The sequence below is a fragment of the Hippopotamus amphibius genome, chromosome 13, assembly GCF_030028045.1.
Source record: "Hippopotamus amphibius kiboko isolate mHipAmp2 chromosome 13, mHipAmp2.hap2, whole genome shotgun sequence".
NCBI lineage: Eukaryota > Metazoa > Chordata > Mammalia > Artiodactyla > Hippopotamidae > Hippopotamus > Hippopotamus amphibius.
Window position 1 is genome coordinate 37,065,739 of NC_080198.1, and position 14,024 is coordinate 37,079,762.

Below are 14,024 nucleotides of genomic sequence, written 5' to 3' on the forward strand. Positions count from 1 at the left end.
GAGGTGATATATTATTATATAGTCATTTAGTCATTCATCAACACTGAGTAATGCCCTATCTTCCGAGGGGACTGAGCATGCCTGGCATACCTACAGCCCTCACCCCGCCACCAACCCCTGGTTCAAGCACCTTCCCCCAGCCCTGCCTTGTGCCTGACTCATCACCCGTGTTTCCTGTCCATGCCCTGCTCCCAGCCACCCGATGGCAGCTGGCTTGAATTTTCAGGCAAGACCTAAGTGGCTTGTTGCAAACTGCTGAGTCCACATCCTGATCCTCCCCGAGGTCTCTCTCTGTCTCTCTCAGCGAGTCTCTCCATCCGCCTCTGCCTCTCCAAAGCTCCTCCTCACTCATTTAGAAATTAAGACCTCAGCAAGATGGTGCTCTGGAGCTGCCAGACTGGGCTCAGGGAGCCATGCCGGTAGGTGTGGGGGAGAGGCCTTCCAGCTAGTGGGAACGTAGCAGGCAGAAGCCTCTCCACCCTCCGCTGGACTCTCACTGACCTACTGGGGTGCAGCTTCCCAAGCACCCCTTTCTGCCTGTCTGGAGTCCAGAGAAGCTCTCTGACAGTCTTATTCTGCAGGAAGAGGGCTTGGCTCTGCCTTGGGAATTCCCAGACCTCCAGGGTCTGTCTCTAGGCCACTGAGGGGCCTTCTGCAATCTGTATCTGTCCTGGTGCCTGCCTTGCTCTGCTGGCCACAGTACTGGCCCCTAATCAGCAAGTACAAAACAGACACCCAGAATGGGAACATGAGCCAGCTCTGACCATAAAAGAGTGCCATGAATGGCCCCAAGCAAGGACCCAAGGGGCCTGGGTTCTGGTCTCAGAGATGCCACTGTTCACTAGGCCCAGCCCAGAGCATCTCTGAGGCTCAATTTGCTCACTTATAGAATAGAGTGAGCGGTCCATAGAGGTCCTGCTGTCCTTTGAAAGAGATTCTGGGGCCCCATTATCTCCAGAACATCCAGGTTGTTTCCCAACTGCCTAGGCCAGTTGGGAAGGGATCCAGAAGCCTTGTAAGCCACAGGCACCTGCGGCACTTGTGCCCTAACCCACCTCCCTTTCCTCACCCCACGCCTTCTGGGCGGTGATGTCTCTCCCTTAGCTAGCCCCCTTGGGGTACGATGGTCCCAGGCCGGCCTCTACTCTGCTTGTCCCTCTAAGTTCCATCCCTGCCCCTGTTTCCTGCCACACCTCACAGGCTGTGCCTTCTATCTAGACCAGATGCTCTTTTCATTTGCCTAACCCAGTACTACTTCATGCTGGCAGAAGAGAGGAAGGAACGTGCTTCCACCCAGCCCTGTCTGCTTTGCCCCTTTGTGTGGCCTGAGGGGCTGGAGCTCCCAGCCCTGCTGCCTGTCCAGTCTGGGCCCATCTGTCTTGAGTGTCCCCAGCCTCCCCCACGCCCCCGGGCGGTAAAGTAGCCTCCAATCCAGCATGGCCTTCCTCAGCAGATCCTAGTGGCTCACACATCCCTCCTTGGGTCAGTGCCAAGGAAGATTTCATAGGGGACTGGATTGGAAAATACCCTTCTCCTCCCAGGGCCTGGGTAGTTGCTGAATTGTAAGTGCACTTGGATTGTGTTTGAGGCTAATGGCCTGGCTTTGGGGACAACATTTCCAGGCCGAGAGGGGGTCCTCCAGGATCTCCATCTCCAGGCCACTCCAACCAGTGGGGGAAGAGTCCATACCTCCTTCCTCCCTGCTCCCTGCCCCACCTCACCTCAGGCCCTGGAGGTGAGATCTCAAAGGTCCTGACCCAGGGGAAGCAGCAACGGCTGCAGTGGTGCCTGATTCAGGGAGCGAAAAAACCCACATCCAGCACTAATGGGAAAAGCTGGACTGGTTCTTAGAAGAAGGCCTCCCTTCTCCTCCCTGTCTGGTGTCTAAGGAACTCAGGGGGAGGGTCCTGAGTGCTGGCATCACCCCCGAGAAGGCAGGGGCCTCCTGAAAGGGGGCAGGGCGGCCTCTGGCCCACCTAGCCTCTCACCACACACTGCTCCTACTGGCCCTGCTGCCACCACCCACAGCATCAACTTCTTTCAGTAATCGAAGAACACCTAGCCTCATCCATCTTCCAGGCTTGACAAATGAAGTGCTAACTGCCCCTCACAGGAACAGCAGCCATCAGTTAAATTAAGTGATGGTGGAGCCAGGTCCTGTCCTCCCCTTAACCACCTAGCAGAGGCTAATCCTCTAAAGGGTTGGTGGGCAAAAGCTAAGAGATGCTTTTAGCAGAAGAAGCAGAAGATGTGAGGACTTTCCTCAGGGCGCTTCCCCAGCCCATTGCTCAGGGAGTTACTTCCTGGGGTCTAGCCTTGATCTCTCCTGCCATTTCAGGTGCAGAGGGGAAGGTGGGTAGCATGAGGTGCGGACCTGCCCTCAGAGAGCTCCCTCTAAGGAAACATCTCTTGCCCTGCCCTCACATCGAGCAGAGCTAACTCATTCAGGAGACACATCCCTGGCTTGCTAGTTTCATTCACCAAGTCGCCAAAGCCCTCTGTCCCTCAGTGTCCTCCAAAGCCCTCTGTCCCTCAGTGTCCTCATTTGCAAAATGAGCAAGTTAGGGACGGTGGTTCACAGAATTACAGACAACTGGATCCCAGCAACGCCCAGAGACAAGAACTGAGCGGGAAGCTCTTTCCTGGCCTCGGTGGGGGAGGCCAGTGCCTGCTCCTCTCTGCTCTCTCTGGGCCTGGAGGGGCGGCTGTCAGAGGAGGCAATTTGCCGTGGCCACTCCGCCGAGGCGCTGATGGGGCGTTAGGCAGTGATGGAAGGCTGCCTCCTCGGAGCCTGACTTTGCCCACTGCTGACACTCTTTACTTCCACCTGGAGGCAGAAAAACACGTCTTGTGGAGAGTTAGAGCCGCTGTCAGTGCTGGCCGGGGGCTCCGAGGAGACTTTTATTTATTTGGAAGCCATTCAGACACCTAATGCTCTTCTGAGGGGAGAATTTCTCTCTTTTATTTGTCCTCATTTTCTCTTGCCACAATGGGATGAAGGCCTCAGGGGAGGGGGGCAAACCCAGCGTCTGGGCCTCTGTGCCACACACGCCACTGTGTATAGGACACAGGGGTGGCGCTGAGGGGCCTTTCACTCCCCTGGGGAACATGTTCACGCCAGAGTCCCCCTCGGGAGGACTCTGAGGGCCCCAGTGCCCGGGAAGGGGCACAGAGGACAGAGTCTTGCCCTCAGTCTGAAGCCTGAGTCTCTTTGTTCACCATAACTCTGGGACAAGCCTTGCCCTCCCATTGGCCTCAGTTTTCTCATCTGTAAAGTGAGCAGGTGGACCAGAGCTCTCTGAGGAAAACTCCCCACTGTCCAGGACAGCTAATGGTGGGAATGCAGACCATCAAGACAGGGGCTCTTTGTGGGAGCAGGCCCTCTGGGTGGGCACTCATGCCTGAGCTGGGAGAATTCAAGTTTTGCAAGGGCCGCTGAGGCTGGGAAGGTGACGTTGTGCTTCCCTGTACTCACACAACCAGTGGTCCTTCTCCAAGGATGAGGCCCCCGGGGGTCCTGGCATCCTGGATGTAGGGCTGAATGGCTTCCTGACATCCTGGCTCATCATCACCTCTGGGCTAGCCTTGCCCCACGCTGCCTGTGAAGCCAGGCCATCGTCTTCCTGCCTCTGCCAGGAGCTCCCCCACCCCAGGGGCTACGTCCTTCCCTCATCATTAGTGAAGAGGTGCAGGGAGGAAGAAGCTGGGGCCTGGGTAGGCAGCCTCCTCATTGTTCCCTGCATTAATTCAGTCCAGTCTTGCCTCGGGTGTTTGCTCAGACCCTCTGCCAGGGGCACTCTCCCCCACCTCCAGCCATTCATCCATCCAGCCCACCCTTGTCCTTCTGCGCCATTTTCAAGACCCCTTCCTCCGGCAAGTGTTTCCTGACCACCTAGGCCTCACGGCTCTGAGTGACTACATTCTCTATTCCACCCATGTGGTGCAATTATGCCTGCTTTGAGGTATTCACTGTGTTTTTCCTGTGTATCATATTCCCCCACTAAGTGGAGAGCTCCCCGGGGCCAAGGATCGAGACTCTTATATCTGCCAGATCCTACCCGGTTAACCAGTGTCTTCTCTTCGTCAAATAACCCGAGTTTAGTGACCGTCATGATGATAGAGGTCTAACCAGTGAGCTTCCACTGCAGTACGAGGAGGACTGGCCACCCCTAGGAACTCCATGTGGGATTCTTGGCTTCTCTGATGTTGGAGGCTTGGATGGGGACAACAAGGCCCAGGATCTGGGGGCTCTGACTAGCCTTACCTTTGGTCATGGGAGACAAATCTGGGATGACATCCAGGTCCGCAGACTCAAAGCTCCATGTCCTGATTGGAACTGACCACTGAGTCGCCTCAGGCAAGTCTCCCCTCTCTGGGCCTCAGTTTCCCCTTCTCTCTAACAAGAAGGTCCTACAGGCTGCAACAGTCTATAGCCTGGGACTTGGTCCTAACTCTGGTGTGCAGGTGGTGACGGCTTACACTGCCTGAAAGCATTAAACTCCAGCCCCCACCATTTATCACAAAAAATGACACTAAACTGACTGGGCTGATTGTTGTGTTAGGGTTGTTGATGTCTTCTTGATACATTCGGAGGTGGGGTCCCTGTCTGCTTGCACCTGGAGGCCATTCCTCATCTGTGCCATGCTCAGGCAGGGGCATTTGTGGGACCATCACGTCTCTGGATGTCCCCAAGGAACTAGTGGACGAGCTGTAGGAGCCTGCAGGTGCAAACGCTGGCAGTCAGCCCATACCTGAGTGTGTCCTGGCTGGGGGCCCTTGGGAACCACTGAGTCCAGCCCAAAGAGGGAAGAGAACAGGCAGCTCAGAGGGGGCTGGATGAGGCAGGGATGGTCTCCTGTTACAGAAGGACACTTGCCAAGGCTAGGGCCAGCTCCACTGATTCGAGTGGAGACAGAGCTGGGTCAGTGGGACTCAGGAGGGCAGGTCCTTCCCTCCCTAATATGCAAGATCCTGTACATCTGGCAAGGCCAAGTTGGAATCCCTCTTCCTTTTCCAGGAAGCCTTCCCTGCCTGCCAGCATTTAGGACCTGCCCTTCTCAGGGATGCCTGAGTCTCTCTGTGGTTTCCCTTCATTAAGCCCTTGCAAAGTACCAAGTCCTGCCCTTAGGCTGTTACATGCTTTGGGTCTTCAGACCGTCCCTACCGGGTACCGTATCTCCCATTCTATGGACAAAGAAACAAAGGTTCAGAGAGGCAAAGTGACTTGTCTATACAACCTGTGATATCAGATGCCAAAGCTGACACCCCTTAGGCCCAGGCCAGACCACTCCTCTGGGGCATAGCCCTGGGCTCTTGGAGACGCCACTCAAAAGTCCTTATGTCAACACTTCCTGTGCCTTCCCAATGGCCAGGCTCTGTGGGGGACCCTAAGGGGATGACAGGGACAAGGGAGATTTGGGGTCCTAGCTTGGGAGTAGATGTTTTTCTGAACCCAAGGCAGAGGCTGCTGCATTTGTGGGAGGGGACAGGAGAGTGGGGACTGGGGTGGGAAAGCCTGTCTAGTTGAGGGGAGGTCCAGGAAGTCTTCCTGGCATAAGTGGAACTTATGGGTTCATAAACATTCTGGGTTCAAGTAGTGGAGATGAGAGAGACTGTTCCAGGCAGAAGGAACTGCAGGGGTAAAACTCTAAGAAAGCCAGGGGCTCTCCAACATGCCGGCTTATGGAGCAGCAAAAGGGTGATGGGAGGGAGGTTGAAGGTGGACAGGTTGAAGTGGGGATCTTGCTGCCCCAGGGGTCCTGGACATTCCTGATGGGCTTCCTCGTCCTTCAGGACTTGCTTGGCACATAGTAGGTTTTCCATGAAGACCTCTCAGTCTCTTCTGGCCTGCTCAGCTGACTTGCCCTCAGCCTGCATGCAGAACCGGCACCCGCCAGGCCCCCTGCCACTCTCTGCTGGCTGCAGCTTTACTGGCCCCTGCTGACCTACATCTTCTAGCACAGGTATATCTGGCCAGATGGGTAGCCCCAGCCTTTCGCTGCCAAACCTGTTGACGTTCTTGCCCTCGAAGTCCCTGCCCTCGAAGTCCCCCTATTCCCTGGGAAGTCTTGATTTTTCTTCCCATGATCTTAACCTGTGGCTGGAGCCAGCCACCAGGAGACCGAGGATGTTGTGAGCCTCAGAAGTTGGAGTGTGTAAACTCTTACTACCCGTTTACTCTTAATTACCTCCCCTCCTTATTTGTCTTCCTTTAACGGCCTGTCAACCAAAACCTCCCGCCTTTCCCTTGGCACCAGCGGCCTCAATTAGGTGCACATCTGTGGAGGCTGGAACTGAAACGCCCAACTACCAATGCCCAGCCTGGGTACAGGTACCTGATGACCTGGGCTCTCTTTGAGGATAGTACTGCCATACTGGTGTCAAAGGGCAGGGAGGCTGCCCCTGACATTTCTCACTGCCCCTGCAGAGCTGGCCTTGGGAAGGTGCCCACCGAACCCCAGAGGGCACCCGGGGCGGGACGGGGAAGGGGGGTGATGCCCTTTGTGCTGGTTCCCTGGGGCCATGAGTACAGTCATTTATCCAGCAAACAGATGGGGGAGGATACCACTGGCCAGCCCTTCCGTAGGCATGGGGGAGATAGAGGTGCTAGAGACAGCGATCAGCAGGAGGGGCTGGGAGGGGCTGGTTAGGTTAGCTCAAGTCCGTTGACTCTTTCGTGAAGCACACCGTCCTCCCCGCCCCACCCCCACCCCCCACCATTCTGTCCGGTTGGAAGGACTGCCCTGCCCAGAGGTGGGGGTGGGGACATCTGGCACAATCAGGCATCTGGCTTGTCCTCCATAGAACTGGCCTGGCTTGGCCTTCCCGAGTCCACTATGCCTCTCCTGTTCACCAGTCCCCAGGCCTATCAGGGGTTTGGGGCCCAGGGCACTGCCTTCCTTTGATAACATGTTTGGGACCTATGGCAAGCTTCAGTCTGGCCCCTGAAGACTCACCCAGATCAGGTGAGGAGGACACTCTAAAGCTGTCTCCCTTGCTTGTGAGGGTAGGCAGGGGTGGGGCTGCCCAGGCAGGAATAAGGAGCAGGTGAAGGTTGTCCTGAGCCCTATTGCCTTGCTGCTGTCTGGGTGAGAGGGGAAGCTCTGCCCTCCTCAGTCCAGCAGTTACCACTCTTCCCCCTCAACTGCAAATCCTCCTTAGGCTGACTTGTGCATAGGTGTTGGGAGGCTCACCCAGATATCATAAGGTGGGGCTCTTGCTCAGGTGGTTACTGGCCCTCACTTCTCATATTAGGCACAGAATCTGCGGGCAGTTACTGTTTAGGGGGTCTTGCTCTGTTCCAGGCTGGCAGGGAGCATTCTCCCATCCTGTCTGTGCTGGGGGCAGAGCAGGGTCCCAGGGCAATTTCAGGTGAGTCTCAGGGATGCTCCTCCCAAACCATGAGTGTTTCAATGCACCGAGAAATTCACTCCCTTTCTCACTTCATCCTGGAAGTGGGGGTGGGCACCCACACAAGCATTCACAAGGGAGGAGATTGAGGCTCTGAGAGGCCCACAAGCTGCAGAGTCAGAACTGACACCAGCCCAGCCTTCTCCTGGCAGCGGGGAGAACCAAAAGCCTCCAGGACACAAGTGATTGGATTGTGCAGGGGTGAGCTTACTGGCACTGGAGGAGTTTAAATAGAGGCTGTGCAAGGCTTGGGGGCTGGGGCTGATCTGCACACACTGCCCGCTTAGCCCAGGGAAGTGAAATGAGAGGTTGCAGAGGGCTGCATCCTGCCATTCCCAATCCCTCACAGCTGTGCAGCTAAACTTGGTTTCCTTTCTGTCTCAGGGCCTGGGGACCGAAGTCCCCCCAGAGAGGACACTTGAAGGGAGCTGGAGGTCCTGGGGGTATGAGTTCAGAGCCGCTGCCCTCTACAGTGGTCTCAGCTGAAGCCTGCCGTTCCACCATTAACCCTGTGACTCCAGGCCATAAGCCTGTTGAAGGTCGAGCCCCAAGAAGGGTCACACATGCTCCCGCTGGGGACTCTCTCCGCCGGCGCAGCGGAGAGGCGCCTCGCAGTCTGAGGCGTGGGGCAGGAACCCGGACCGCGGCCGGGGCGCAAGACGCGCGTGCCCGGGCTCGGCTCGGCCGCGCGGGCCAGCAGGGCCGGCTCAGGGCTGCGCAGGGACGAGGGGCGCGCAGGCACCGGCAGGCGCGTGGCCGCGGCGGGGGCGCGCGGGGGCGGGCCGGCCGGGGATGGAGGGAGGGGGGGAGGGCGGCGCCGGCAGGTTGGCGGCGGCCGCTATTTGAGCGCTGGCCCGGGACCCGGCGCTCAGAGCGCTTCGAGCCAGCGCGGAGGAGAGATCGTAGCGCGCGCCCCGCAGAGGTGCTGCGGCTCGGGCAGCCCCGGAGGCCCCGCACGAAGAAGGCGGAGGAGGAGGAGAGGCGATTGTCGCCCGCCGCCCGCGCCCCCCCCCCCACCCGCCGCCGCCCCCCCCTCCACCCGCCGCCGCCGCGCCCCCCCCCCCTCCCGGCGGCGCCGCATCTTGAATGGAAACATGGCGGTGCCGGCTCGGACCTGCGGCGCCTCTCGGCCCGGCCCGGTGCGGACCGCTCTCCGCTGGCCCGGCCGCGGCTCCCGGCCCGGCCTCAGCGCCCGGCGCCCGGCGGCTCGGCCCCCGCGCCCGCTGTCGCTGCTGTTGCCGCCGCTGCTGCTGCTCCCGCTGCTCGCCGCCCCCGGCGCGTCTGCCTACAGCTTTCCTCAGCAGCACACGTAAGTGGCCTCGGCCGGCCGCGGGACCCCGGCCGATCCCAGGGACCCCGCCGCCCCCTGGCCCGCGCCCCGCGCCGGGGCGGGGGCGCTGGGTCCCGCCGCCCGCTGCGTCCGGGGGCGGCGGCCGCAAGCCCAGGGGGCGGGCAGCCGGGGTCCCGGCGCTTCTGGCTGCGTCGCGAAACTTCCCCGCGGTGCCCCTTCTCCCCCACATCCCCCAAACCGCACAGAGCGAGATCTCTGGGGGGGTCCGAGCTTGCCGGCTGATTCTCTTGCGGCTGTCGGGTTGAGAGGGGAAACCTGGGGCTGGGTGAGGGGGCGGCCGGCGACCCCCGCCCGGCGGAGTCGGAGCCCCGCGCCTGCCTCATGTTTCCTCACGGGGAGGAACCTGGCGCTTTGGATCCAGAGGTGGGGGGCACCTCCACACCTGTCTTCACCGGCCTTTTCTTTTGAGGGCCAGGGCTGGATGCAGATGTGAGCACCTTACTGTTTGGCCAGTGCCACAGAAGGGGTTAGTGTCCCCTGTTCTAGCCTCCGCCGCTGAACCTGAGGGAAGGGTCCGTTGGAGAGCCCAGTTGGGAGGTGAATGTGCCCGGGGTGGAGGCAGAAGGTGAATGGTAGGGAGGACCCCCGCCTGCCCCTGCCAATAGGGTAATAGCATCTCCTGGCCCTGCCAGCTTCTGCTGATTCTCCGTGGTCCTCCTGAGCCTCTCTCCCTCCTCAGGAGCCTGGAAACTCGGGCATCCTCCTCTTGGTGAGCTTGGCCAGATGCGTCTGGGGCTGTGAATGGGTATTCAGTGCATGTGGCCTTTAGGACAGCAGCTGTTTCTGTGGGCACCATGACCCAGCCTTATGTGAGTGCCCAGACACCTCTGTGGCTTTGGGGCACGGTGACCACCTTGCTGTCTGTTATCTGTCTCTGAGTCTGAGGAGCCACCTGTCCCTTGGACTTCTGCACCAGTGACCACACTGGGGTTTTGGGAAATGAGTAGCCGGGCTGCTCGTGGCGGAGAGGAAGGGTCTGGCCTCAGGGAAAGGGAAAGGCTGGCTCTGCGTCATCAGACCAGTTCTGCCCAAGGGTTGGGGCCCCTTGTTCTGCCTACTCTAGCTCGTAGGTTCTCCCAGATGAGGAAAAAACAAACTCGGGAAAGGCACTGCCTGAGTCTCTGTCCGTCTTGTCATCTCTCTCCTGGAACAGCCTGTCTGTACTCAGGCGGGTGATCAGTAGGCAAATTACAGGTGCCGCACGGACGTGTCCTCTGTCAGCCGTCTGGACTGTTCGTGTGTGCATGTGGGTGCGTGCAGGGAGAAGAGGATCATATGGAAGTTAAAGGCTTGTGGGTGCATTATTGTCTTTCATTTGCTGTGATGAAAACAGACTTAAGCCACAATGTTTAAAAACAGCAAAAGCATTATTTTTTTGTTGTTCTTTTTCCCTCAAAGCCAAGACACAGCTGTTTTTTTCCCTTGCTGTTTCGTAGCTCCTTGAGTGAAGGTTTAAGTAGATGTCTCTTTTCACCTCTTCCCACCTTGCTCCCTCTCCTTGCAACCTGCGGTGGGTCAGATGGCTGTCGGGCCTGCATTTTACATTTGTGAGACCCTGACCAGAGAGGACACCTGTCTCTCTGTCCCCAGCCGGAAGACGGTGAGGCGGGTGTGACGGCAGCAGCACATCACAGCTGGACGCTCTTCTCTTGTCGATATAGTTGGAGCTAATTTCAGGGTTTGGGACATGTCTTGCAAACCGTAACTAGAGAATGAACGTGGGGGTGGGGTGGGGGCTGTGCAGCTCTGAGGGTCCGGGGGGAGGTGACTAATGGTGCGGCGACACGCAGGGCTGGCGGTGACAGCCAGCGCCCTTCAGCTGCCCTGGTCCCGCAGATGCAGATGCCCATGGATCCTTGGAGGGAGGAAGGGGAAGGAATTGAGTGAGGGTCCCTTCCCCACATTCCCCCGGGTGAGTCCCTCCCCCACATTCCCCCCGCATGACCATGCTTAGTTGGAGTTGGGACTTTTGTTGAGCTGACATGAAAGGCTGAGGCTGCTGCCCTGGGGCTGCTCGGGGCTGGTGGCCTCCCTGAACTCTCCTGGGTTCGCGTGGCCAGGCTAGGATGGGACTTTAATACAGGTACAGGTGGCTTTCTGAGGTGGGCTGTGGGACCCTCAGCCTCACGGCACTAGGGTGACGACCCCTCCGTGGGGGGCCTTGAGGAGAAAGTCATTTCCTCATTCGTGTTTGGCAGTGCGGCACGGCCCAGCCTTGCAAGCTGCTGGGTTTTCAGCAAGTGTGGGTTTGGGGTCCGGTGGCCGTTATTTCTGTAACTGCTTTGGGGACAAGGCTCTCTGCCCACCAGGCAAGGCAGACCCAGGCTGCTGCTGGATGGTGGAGGGCAGAGGAGTTACTGCTGGAGGGAGGACTCTGGTGTGGGGGAGTGCTGCCCTTTCACCCCACCTGGACCTGGATCAGGTTTTCAAACAAGGGGAAGGCCACGTGTGCACAAGTGCATGTGTGTGCAAATGTGCACTTGTGTGTCCGGGGCGATGTGGGGGAGACGGAGTCGGAGCACACGTTCTCGTTTTACCTGCTTCCTCCTGTTTCCTGTTTGCTGCCGGCTGAGGGGCAGCCCTCACCACTTTGCCTCTCCTTGAGTCTTTTCCTTTCCCAATTCCGTCAGTCGCCTTCTGCCTCCCCTGCCCCCTCCTTTGGTCTCTCATCTCTTGTCCCACCCCCGCTCCCCCCACTTCCCTGCCCATCTCTCTCATCTCTCTGTGTCCACCCTGCTCAGCCTACCTCTTTTGTCATCTCTATTGGACCTCTGTCCCCTGTTCTCCAACATTCCTGGGTTTCTCTCTCCCCTGTTCTTGGGGTCCTGGCTGAGCTGCCCAGCTGGCTGCACCCTCTTAGCCCTGCTCTTCCCCAGTGATGGTGAAGAGCACCTTTACTCTGGGAGTGGGAAGGTGGGTGGGTGGGGAGCAGAAGGGAGCCTGAGGGGTTTGTGCCCCCCAGCAGATTAATGACAGCCAGAGTACGTGCTCCTTTTACTGAGTGCCCACGACGGGGCATGCGTCAGTCTAGCTATGGTTAATGGTGGGTGACGTGTGTCTGTCTGGGGCTCCGAGCCCGCGTCTTCACCTCCCTGTAGCTCTCCCTATTAGAGGGAGGCAACATCACGCATCTGGGTCCCCCATTTCCCCAATAACCTGCCAACAGCTTTTGTTGGAAGGAGGAGGGGCGAGGCTTCATGGCCTGCTGCTGCTGCCACTGGCTCACATCCCTCCTCGTGTTGAGGGTGGGGGGTGGGGAGACCCTTGGCTGCTTTTCCCCCACGGGGACCCGTCTTTATTGAGCCAGCTCTGTCAGGCTAGCCCCTGAGAAGGGAGTAGCCTGTTTTAAGACGAGGGCCCTCACAGTGTACGGGTGAGTCTCCCTCCAGATTCTCTGTCACATTGGTGTCTCCAAGGAGAGACTGACTTGCAAGTGGAGAGAGCACTTCTGCCCTTGGTGCCTCCTTCTCCCCTCTACCTGTGTGCAGGTGGACCCTGCCGGCTCCTGGGAGGAGGCAGTCTGGGGACATGGTGGGTGTCAGGTGTGGGCTCTGCAGGCTCCAGCTTTGGTCTCCAGAGCCGATCCTCTCCATTGGGATGACCTTGCCTCTCTTTCCCCAAATAAGACAATAGAATCTGCTTAAGAGGCTGGTGGTGAGAATTAACGAGACAGGGTGTCCTCTCAGGTGGGGAGGGAGGGTTCCGTGGTGGGAGTCATGGCTGCATTGATAACATTAACATCAACCCCTGATGCTACAGCCTGATGGGCCCCCACCCACCAATCTTTCCACATTGCTCCCGGGCTGAACGCCTTCCTATCTCTCTGCTTTGCGTATGCTGTCCCCGCATCACTGCATGCTTTTCTCGGGGGTGTAGATCATTCCTTCAGGGTCTCACACCCACACCTTCCGGAGGCCTCTGGATTGTGCCACTAGCTCAGGCTGTACCCACCCACGAGGGATATCAGCTCTGTGGGCACGAGCACTGGGCCACCTCCCTCGCTCATTCCCTGAAGCCCAGCTTGACTAGGTAGGGGATGTCCCCAGGCTAACGGTGGCCTCCCCTCGCTGAGCTCAGGCCAGGCCGCTTATACACATTACGTCCTTGACCTCGGACCCCATGGTCATGCCCATCCTGCAGATGGGGAGACAGACTCAGAAAGATGAAGGGACCTGCCCAAAGCCCACAGTTACCAGCGGCAGGGCAGGGAGAGGACTAGTCTGTCAGACACTTAGCTGTCCTGCCCGTGGGCTGGGCACACCTGGGCAGGGGGCCAAGAAGTTGGGGAGGGGACTCAAAACCTCGGTGTCTGGGAGAAAATGAAGAGGCTTAAGACATGTGAGGCATGCCTGGGCTCCCAACTGTAACTTTTCCTGCTCTGTCCCTCTGTCCTCTTCTGGGTCTCAGGCAACCCTGAGGAGGTCACCCCTGGCCCATGGCCACCCTGCCAGCCCGGTGCTCATAGCCTCTGTGCCCACCTCCACCCCCTCCCGCATGTAGACAGGCGATCATGGAGCCCCCAAGTCCAGGTTTTTCCCTTTTCCAAAGCTTCGAGTCATGTGCCGTGCCTGCCGTGGAGGGGTGGGCAAGAGGGACTTCATCTTGAGACTCTGAGATGCCATCTGCCCCTCCAGATTCCTGTATGATTCCAGAGAGGAAGGTCAGGGGCGTGGGGGTGGGGGTTGTTCATGGAAACCTGAGGCCGGGTCCTCTAGTCTTGTGGCAGTTTTTTTAAGCCCAAGGGGACTTCAGAGGACTTGGACCTTATAGATGCTTGGGTTTTTATGCTCTGTGGACAAGTGGGGCCTGAGGGGCTGGGGAACCAGGGTTCTATTTGCTAGGAAACTATTCGGGGGCAGCTGGAGATTTGGGAGTCAAAGTAGGCAGGCATGTGGTGTGTGCCCTGCCTTGGAGTGTGGTGCTATCTCTGGGTGGGAGGGTGATCTGTTTCTTTCTCCTTCCCCTTCCAGCACCGCCCCCCCCCCCCCCCAGTTCCATCCTCGCAGGCTTCTGGATTCAAGATCTGCCTCGGGAACAGGTGACCCCTGGCCTTAAGTGATGGCTAAGGGCCTCAGGCCTGGGGAGGGAGACCAGGGCCTAGGGTGCTCTAAAGGCAAGGGTGGGGAGCTTTTCTACCACTGGCTACATCCCTTCAGCCAGCTGGGGAGCTTCTCTTAGTGTCAGGTTGGGTTTTTTTTTTTCCTGGTGCCTACTGTCTAAACAAGAAGCTACAGAATCAATATTCGTATTCCCAGAGGGAGGT

At 58.5% G+C, this 14,024-nt stretch overlaps 1 protein-coding gene across 4 annotated transcripts in view; it reads left to right on the plus strand.

Annotated features, from left to right (window-relative positions):
• The first annotated feature begins 8,504 nt into the window (after positions 1 to 8,504).
• The window catches only part of CACNA2D2 (calcium voltage-gated channel auxiliary subunit alpha2delta 2), a 136,274-nt gene continuing 130,754 nt past the window's right edge, over positions 8,505 to 14,024 (plus strand). For all 4 annotated transcript variants that reach the window (XM_057706118.1, XM_057706117.1, XM_057706115.1 and 1 more), the window contains exon 1: positions 8,505 to 8,719. In XM_057706118.1, coding sequence (XP_057562101.1) covers positions 8,505 to 8,719 — 215 coding nt within the window. The remainder of the gene's footprint in view (positions 8,720 to 14,024) is intronic.